Raw genomic sequence first — 8,124 nt, forward strand, 5'->3', positions numbered from 1 at the left:
AAATATGTTTTAACTCAATCTTTATTAGTTATTTACTTAGAAATATATTTAATTGTATTGCAGTGTTATTTAAATTTACAAAATATGATTTAAACGCATGTGTATCATAACTAATTGTAAGCATTTGTGACGTCATGCTCTTAAGCTACAGCGTTATCTCAGCACAATACCCCCATGGACCAGACCTGTTGCGCTCTCTCTGCTTTGATCCACTCTCCCACACACTCAAAGCTCTCTGCTTGCCGTTTTTGCCGAGCTTTTTGGCTCTGGCGAATATGTAAATGAATTTTGCGGTCTGCTTTGCATTATTTACTCAAGACAAAAGTCAAGTGTGCGCTTTTTATTCAATCGTTTAACTGTTTAGCGGAGTCCAGCGGTTTGTTATAAAAGTTTTAAAATTGCATTACGAAAAAACATTAACTTAATTCACTCAATGAATGCATTACAACGGAGAGCTGAGAAGTGTACTGGGTTAATCCTTGGCGGGCACCTCGATCACGCGCGGCTTGTCAATGATGCGCGCCGTCTTATTGCCCTTCTCCACAATGCCAATGATCCATGCCTGGTAGCCCTCCTGTTTCTCAATGTCCTTGCAGTAGGCGGCGGCCTGTTCTCGCGGCAAGCAGATCAATAAGCCACCCGAGGTCTCTGCCGAGTGTCCTTGTAGCAGCTGGAACATATTGCCGCAAGCCTTCGCCACGGCAGCCATTTTGGCAATCACTGGCAAATTGTGTATGACAAAAGACACATCCTTCTTTTGGTGAGCGGCGAGTGTCTGCGCATGACCCAGCAAACCAAAGCCAGTTATATCGGTGGCGCCATGAGCGTTGTACTTGTGCATTAGACGCGCAGCAACGCGATTCAAACGCGACATGGAGTTCATGGCACGATGATAGGCCTTGCGCACATCCTCCTCGGAGACCACAAGCTTAATACGATTCCAGCGCTCGGGCTGATCGATCCATTGATGGGCATTGACTGCCACCTGGGTGCCCAGTGGCTTAGTTAGCACCAGCACATCGCCGACGACAGCATTATCCGGCACTATGTACTCATTGGGCTGGCAAATGGTGGAGGCCACGCCGCCAATAGTGCACCAGGGATTCACTACGCTCTGACCACCCGTCACCGTGGTGCCCGCCTCCAGCGCTGAATCCTTAAAACCACGCATTATCAGCGGTATAACTACATCACGCTCCTTTTCCGTCATCTTGGTGCTCACAGCCAGCAGCATGAGCATATTGTCGCAATCGGTGACACCCATGGCGTACAGATCGCTCAGCACATTAGCGCAAGCAATCTTGCCCATCATATAGGGATCATCCACAATAGGATAAAAGAAGTCAGTGGTCTGCACCAGGCAGAGACCTCCATGACGCAACGGTATAACCGCACAATCGAGACCAATACCAATGCGTGGTATAGCCACGTTAAGAAACTGCGGCTCTTGGTCCTGTGCGGAGTAATCTTGCTGGAGCGCCGACACCAGCTTAGAGAGCACCTCCTGGGGCACCTTGCATCCACGCCCCTTTAGATCAGCAAAGCGTGTAAGGCGAAAAGATGCGTCCAAATCATGGGCAGTGGGATCGAAAGGGCGACGCAATTCCGCATCGCCACCGCCGTGCAGCTCCAGATGAGCAGCATTTAATACATCCGCAGCGTAGCTCATTTTATGCTAAAAATTGGAAATAAAAACCAATATTTTCAATTAGTCAATTAGTTCCAACTAGAAGTTACGCACTTTTTGCCGCCAACAAAATAAGCGCCCGGGCAAATAACTCGCGTTCTCCCTCGACACAAATACACACGCAAACAGACGTGTATGTACACGGATTTGCAGCCGAATGTTGTGTGTGTGTGCATAGCGCGTACTATGATTGGCTATCGGCTTGCTGGCGGCTGTATCGGGCGAAGTCAGTATTTCTCCCCGTTGTCATAGTACAAAACGTGAACAATGTCCACTCTTTACAAAGTGTAAGCCACTAATTTTAATGCGCTTATTTCAAAGCCAATTTGTATTAGGCAACTGCCAATACTACTACTTACTTTTGCACTTAATAGGTTACAATAAAATGATGAAAAACCGGCAAAATAATTTTTATTTAGCGCGTTGAATTTGCTGTCGCAGTTACAGAGTTGCCATGTGATTTTTTCTTCCAAAACAAAAACCACACATGCATATCGTTCTATCGAAAGAGGCTGCCAACTCGTAAGCTGTTATCGGGCTGCTATCGAGTAGAATTCCCGCCAGCAAAATAGTTAAATGGGCAACACTGCTGCGCGCTAAGTGAAACAAAACAAAAGAGTGTAAGTCAGAAGAACCTGTTGCTCTCACGCTAGTTAAAAGTAAAAGTGAAACAAGTTATGATAAATAATTAAGTAGATCAACATTTAACAATTATTTTATTAAATTTACTTACTTGCAGCTGCCCCAAAGTGCATACATGTGAAATTATAATATTTCAACAAAAGACTCAAGCAACAAACTTACCTTTGTCATGGCCAATTGACGTCTGCGCCATACCACACATACAATTAAGCAAACTGGTTAAAAACGCAATATGATTCAGCTACGCCTGCGCATACTTGGTATCGTACTGCTGCAGTTTATTGCTTTGGTCAGCAGCGAATACGTTTATGGCGAGCCCGAGTTCAAATGCCCGAAAAAGTAAGCAAATTTTAATTAACGTATTTGAAAGTATATCTGTCATTCCCTATGTTAACAGATCTCAGGTTATATACCCCTGTGTTTGCGTCAAAGGCAGCGATAATGGACTTTTTGTGCGTTGCGAAAATACAAATCTTGCCACATTAGCGGTGGCGCTGCAAAATCTTGCTGCGCTAGAGATGCCAGTGGAGGAGCTTGTCATCTATAAGGGACACTTTGGTGCGTATGGCAGCTTAATTGAGTTAATTTAAACTTATGCTTGTATTTATAGTTCGTCTTTTTGGACCTTTATTTGCCAATATCAAGGCACGACTATTGGTCATAGAGGAGACACCACTTGCCACAATTGATGATTATGTTTTTTATGGTGTCAACAATACGCTGGAGCAGCTACACTTGCTGCGCACAAATCTAAGTCAAGTTGGACAGCTAGCCTTTGGTGTAAGTACTATTACGTAAAAAAGAGAAAATTGTTTAACCATAAAGTTATTTTAGATTTTAGGCGAGACCAGCCAGCTGGTTATAGATGGTCACGCCTTTGAGCAGCTACCCAAGGATCTATTCCTAGGTCAAGCTATCACCAACAAACTGGAAGTAGTGCGCCTAAGCAATGGTCTTTTAAGTGATTTGCCAGTGGAAACTTTTCAGCCGCTGCGCAAGCTAAAAACCTTGGATCTACATGGTAATCAATTGATGAATCTTAAACGTAATCAGTTTAAGAACTTGCGTGAGCTTGAAGTGCTGGATATAAGTCACAATAACATAACGAAATTGGAAGCGCAGCATATATCAGATCTAACTAAGCTGGGCTGGTGCAATGTCTCGCATAATGCACTCAATGAGCTGAGTCGTGGCACCTTTGCTAGAAACTCTGTGCTGAAGGTGCTTCACTTGTCCCACAACAACATTGGCAAGCTGGATGCAAACAGTTTTCGTGGCATGCGCTTCTTGCGCCGTCTATTTCTAAGCGATAATGTCATTACAGAGGTTGGCCGTGGCACCTTTGGCTCTATTGCACGCATAGGCACCATAGACTTGGCTAGAAATAAGTTGAAAAAGATTGAGTATCAAATGTTTACCCAAATGAATTATGTGGAGGTGAGTGCATGAGACAAATTTGTAAATAATTTATCAATTAAAATGATTTTTATTGCAGTTACTCGACTTGGCTGAAAACAATATAACAAAAATAGAGAAAAACTCCTTCAAGGATATTTATCAAGCAGTCATTAATGTATCCCATAATGCACTGGAGCTGGTGGAAACGGCTGCCTTTGAGAATTGTGTTAATATAACTATATTGGATTTATCGCATAATCGCTTGGTAAACTTTTCGCGTCGCAGCTTTGACGAAACTACATTTGCCTCAGATTTTCGGCTAAGTTTCAATGGTTTTACCAATCTGGCGCATGTAAGTCTTGCAAGTAATTCAGCATGTACTATATATTAATGTATATCTTTGCAGATACCGCTACAAAATATGAGTGGTCTACGCGTATTGAATGCATCCCACAACAATATTACAGAAATACCCAAAAACTGTTTTCCCAAGCTCTACGAACTACACACCATTGACGTTTCACACAATAATATTTCTTCTATATTCAATGGTGTTTTCCAAACGCTGTTCTCACTGCGCAGCATCAATCTGGCCCACAACAATATGCAAGAGATCAAGTCGTCTACATTTGGTACACTGCCCACGCTGCTGGAAATGGATCTCAGTTACAACAATCTGGTGAACGTAGTGCGTGGCTCGCTGGCGAAGTTAACTAGTCTGCGTGAACTTTTCCTTAATAACAATCAGCTGGATAAGCTCTTCCAGCTGCCTATATCCTTGAATCGTCTGCACTTGAGCCATAACAATATAAGTGTCATACCAGCGGGCACTTGGCCTGTTATGAATTCCTTGATACATTTTGACTTGAGCTACAATCAATTGGGCGATAGCTTGGATGGGCAAAGCTTTGTGGGTCTGCTGGTGGTGCAGCGGCTAATGCTGCAGAGCAATGGCATAAGCAGGCCACCGCTGGAGGCAGTCGCAGTCATGTCAACGCTGCAATATTTGCATCTGGAGCACAACAACATAAGCGTACTGGAGCGTAGCGCCTTTGGCAAGCTGCCTGTGCTGTTTGAACTTAATCTGCACGATAATCAAGTGACGGATATAAGGTAAGCTATAATTTTAATTTAAATAATGTTAATTAATTGAAATTCTGGTAGCAAACGCGCCTTCGAGGGACTGCTGCAGCTGCTCAACTTGAATCTGTCGGCGAATGGTTTGCAGCAATTACAAAATGACATATTCATTGGTCTGCCCTCGCTGCGCACGCTGGATCTTTCACACAACTCGCTGTCCAAGCTGGACAACAAAACGCATGGCGTGCTGGATGATTTGCTGAGTCTGGAAACGCTCAACTTGAGTCACAATCGCATAAGCTTTGTCACCAAGAAAACCTTTCCCTCGGCTCAGTACATACCCTATAATCTTAAGTATTTGGACTTGAGCTACAATCAAATGCCAGTGCTAACCTACGATATAACGTTTGGCACCAAGAAGCTGCTGCAGCTGAATGTCTCACACAATCAAATCAACGAGCTGCGCCGCGGTGTGCTCTCCAATTTCACCTCACTGCGTGTGCTCGACTTGTCGCACAACGAGCTGGCGAATCTGCTATCCGAGGAGCATATATTTGATTTGCCCAAGAATCTAAGCAGCCTGAACGTAGCACACAATCAAATCTATCACATGCCCTTCCAGAATCTGATAAAGACGCAGAGCTTGATGCATGTAGATCTAAGCCATAATGCTCTGGAGGATGTGCCTGCTACTTTGGTGGCACGCATGCGAAATGGCAGTCAGATTAGTTTAGCATTTAATCCATTTTATTGTGGTTGCAATATGCGTCCATTGAAGCATTTTATGCTGCAGAAGACAACGCTCAGCGAAGATTTGCAGCATGTGTCTTGCGCAACGCCCAAGTTGTCCACACTGACTGCTGTGGATGATGAGTATCTGAATTGCCGCGAGGATGAGCGCGAAGTCTATAAAGGCACTGACTACGAGCAGCAGACCGATGTGCGTTTTCGCGAAGTAAAAACGTAAGTGACAGCGCAGCTTTAATCTTTACAATTTTAATGCATTATTATTAAATTCTTTGCCTACAGCACCAAGGCGGGCAATCTAACGCTAAGTTGGTTTGTCTCAGCCACTGCAGATGTTGCCGACTTCCATGTCTATATACGCAGCCGCAGCAATGAGATTCTGTATGAGTCGGACTATGCTTACAATGAGCGCACAGCTCAAATACGCATTAAGGATCAGCTGGATCTGGGCGAGGATAAGCTGCGTGCTGCAGAAATTTGTATTGTTGCACGCGATAGCGATGGCAACACACGTCGCTGGTTTGCTGGTCAGTGCCAGGCATTGCCCTCGCTAAAGCTGCCCAGGACCTTTTTCTTTGGCAATTTCAATGTGAGAAGCGCCGCTGACAGCAGCCATTACTACAGTCGTACTTGCTTTATACTCATAGCTTTAATTTCAATTGTTGCGCGTATTTAATACGCTTTGTTTATAAATAAAAACGCTGTATATTTACATTTAGCACGCACTGTAAGGACACGCGCCGCTCTGACCTTACAGCCACAGCTGAACATGTGCGTTCCGACTGTGCGCACATGTATTTGTTTACTTGCCAGCCAGCCAGCCAGCCAGCCAGCTAACCACCTTGCGGTGGTCAAGGGGGGCATGCAGGAGCGACTGCCAGGGAGCACAATTGAGAAAATGTTAAAGCCCTGGCCAGCTGATACTTTCGAACTTTCATTCACAGCGCCGCACGCACACAAAAGCAAAGTCAGGCCGCGAGCCGAGCCGAGAACGACGCGCTTTGTTAACGGTAAATTTAGCATTCGGCTGTTTGTTGTTTTTGCACGAGCAAACGTCACAGTATGACGACGACGACGGCAATGCCTGATGACAGCCAAAGGCTGGGAGCGCAAGTTCCTTGGAGCAAAGCCAAAGCTTGCCAAACAAATGCGCACTCGCACTCTCGCGCTCTCAGCTTCAACTTAAATGACGCTCATAAGTATGCTAACAGTGGTGTCCCGTAGTATGAAAATATTTATTTATGTCTTAAGAGAAATTTAAAGTTCAAATATCAATCAAAAAATATTCAGACATTTTTAATTTAAATACTTTAGTCTGGTAATTTTCAGAATCCATTTTACATTTATACCGTTAATAACTAATCTGGAATTCAGAATACTTATTTTAATGTGCTTTCATATGTTTTTATTTATATATTCAATTCACAATGCTTGTCATAACCTTTTTCATTTGCGAGTCCAAATAAAATATAAATTTTAGATATTGTGTATGCATTTGCAATGGCAATTAAAAAACAAAACATTCAGGGGTAAAACTCCCTCGCCATAGATGTTCATCTAGAGCTGCACAGCTTTTCTTGCCACCACTGTAATTGAACTATAACAGCACGCTAAGGACATGTGCACTTTCACTAACTGCGCTCTCAGTTTCATTGTGTTGTGCTTTTTTTTTTTATAGTTTTTTCAGTAGGTGACTTTGCGTTTTGCGTTTGCCACTTTTGTATGTGTATGTGTGTATGTGGATGTCCTTATCGATTTTCAGCGAAATTTCAGAGGCTCACGGCGCACGTCAGTGCCAGGCGAGGATTCACTTGTCGCGCTGAGTTCGTTCGTGTCGTATTCGCACAGCCAGAGCACAGCAGCGAGAAGCAGTGACCAGTTACCGTTATGTAAAGAGATATTTCAATAGAAAGTTCAAGTGAAAGGCGCTGCTGTGAGAGCCAACAGCCAGTGAAATAAATGCGAATTACATGCAATTAAAGCAGCAGAAGCAGCAGCAGCAGCACTTGTGATAAAAAGCGCGACACATTTACTAAACATTAACGCTTAGATTAATACTAAATACATAAATCATTCAAAAGCGCAACGCTGCTAACTGTGCCGTAACACGGGGCGCATGAAAAAAAGTGAAGAAAAGAAAAGAAAAAAAAAACAGAAGAAAAAACGCTGCCAGGTAGAAGAGCTGGGAGGCGTCAAAGACGGAAGACTCGCTACAGGGCGCAGGCACACAAAGTGAAGGCGAACGAAAAATGTAATAGAGGTCAAAAGAAGCATTGATTTAATGTGCACTCTGTTTCATTTTATTCCCTCTCTGTGCCTCCGTCTCTCTGCTCGTGTGTGTCTGTGTGTGTGCGTGTGCTTTTGATTGCAACTGTGTGTGAGTGTGTTGCGTAAAGAATTTGTTAAAAATTTGTCAAACACTTGACGGTTGCCATTCAATAAACTTTGCTCTTCCTCTTGCACACACACACACACATTGGCACGCACACGCGCCTAATAAATTATGTATGTGTGCATGTGTACAATGTGCATATATATGTATTTATATAAGCGTTGCCACACATTCCACT

General features: G+C 43.6%; 2 protein-coding genes across 2 annotated transcripts; one reads left to right on the top strand and one right to left on the bottom strand.

Annotated features, from left to right (window-relative positions):
- Window positions 1–70: 70 nt before the first annotated feature.
- On the bottom strand, window positions 71–2,155 carry LOC108597148 (inactive selenide, water dikinase-like protein). The gene is made up of 2 exons (XM_017983542.2): window positions 2,047–2,155; window positions 71–1,675 (listed from the first exon to the last, which is right to left on the bottom strand). Exon 2 carries the CDS (start codon window positions 1,667–1,669, stop codon window positions 473–475), a length of 1,197 nt encoding a protein of 398 aa, XP_017839031.1. The 5' UTR covers window positions 1,670–1,675; window positions 2,047–2,155; the 3' UTR covers window positions 71–472.
- Window positions 2,156–2,331: 176 nt separating this feature from the next.
- LOC108597147 (chaoptin) lies at window positions 2,332–6,252 on the top strand. Its single transcript, XM_017983541.2, has 9 exons — window positions 2,332–2,346; window positions 2,427–2,668; window positions 2,727–2,887; window positions 2,940–3,109; window positions 3,164–3,766; window positions 3,825–4,079; window positions 4,134–4,840; window positions 4,892–5,770; window positions 5,837–6,252. The coding sequence occupies exons 2-9, from the start codon at window positions 2,562–2,564 to the stop codon at window positions 6,228–6,230; spliced, it is 3,276 nt and encodes a 1,091-aa protein (XP_017839030.1). The 5' UTR covers window positions 2,332–2,346; window positions 2,427–2,561; the 3' UTR covers window positions 6,231–6,252.
- Window positions 6,253–8,124: the final 1,872 nt, after the last annotated feature.

Source organism: Drosophila busckii, chromosome 2R (genome assembly GCF_011750605.1).
Source record: "Drosophila busckii strain San Diego stock center, stock number 13000-0081.31 chromosome 2R, ASM1175060v1, whole genome shotgun sequence".
NCBI classification, from domain to species: domain Eukaryota; kingdom Metazoa; phylum Arthropoda; class Insecta; order Diptera; family Drosophilidae; genus Drosophila; species Drosophila busckii.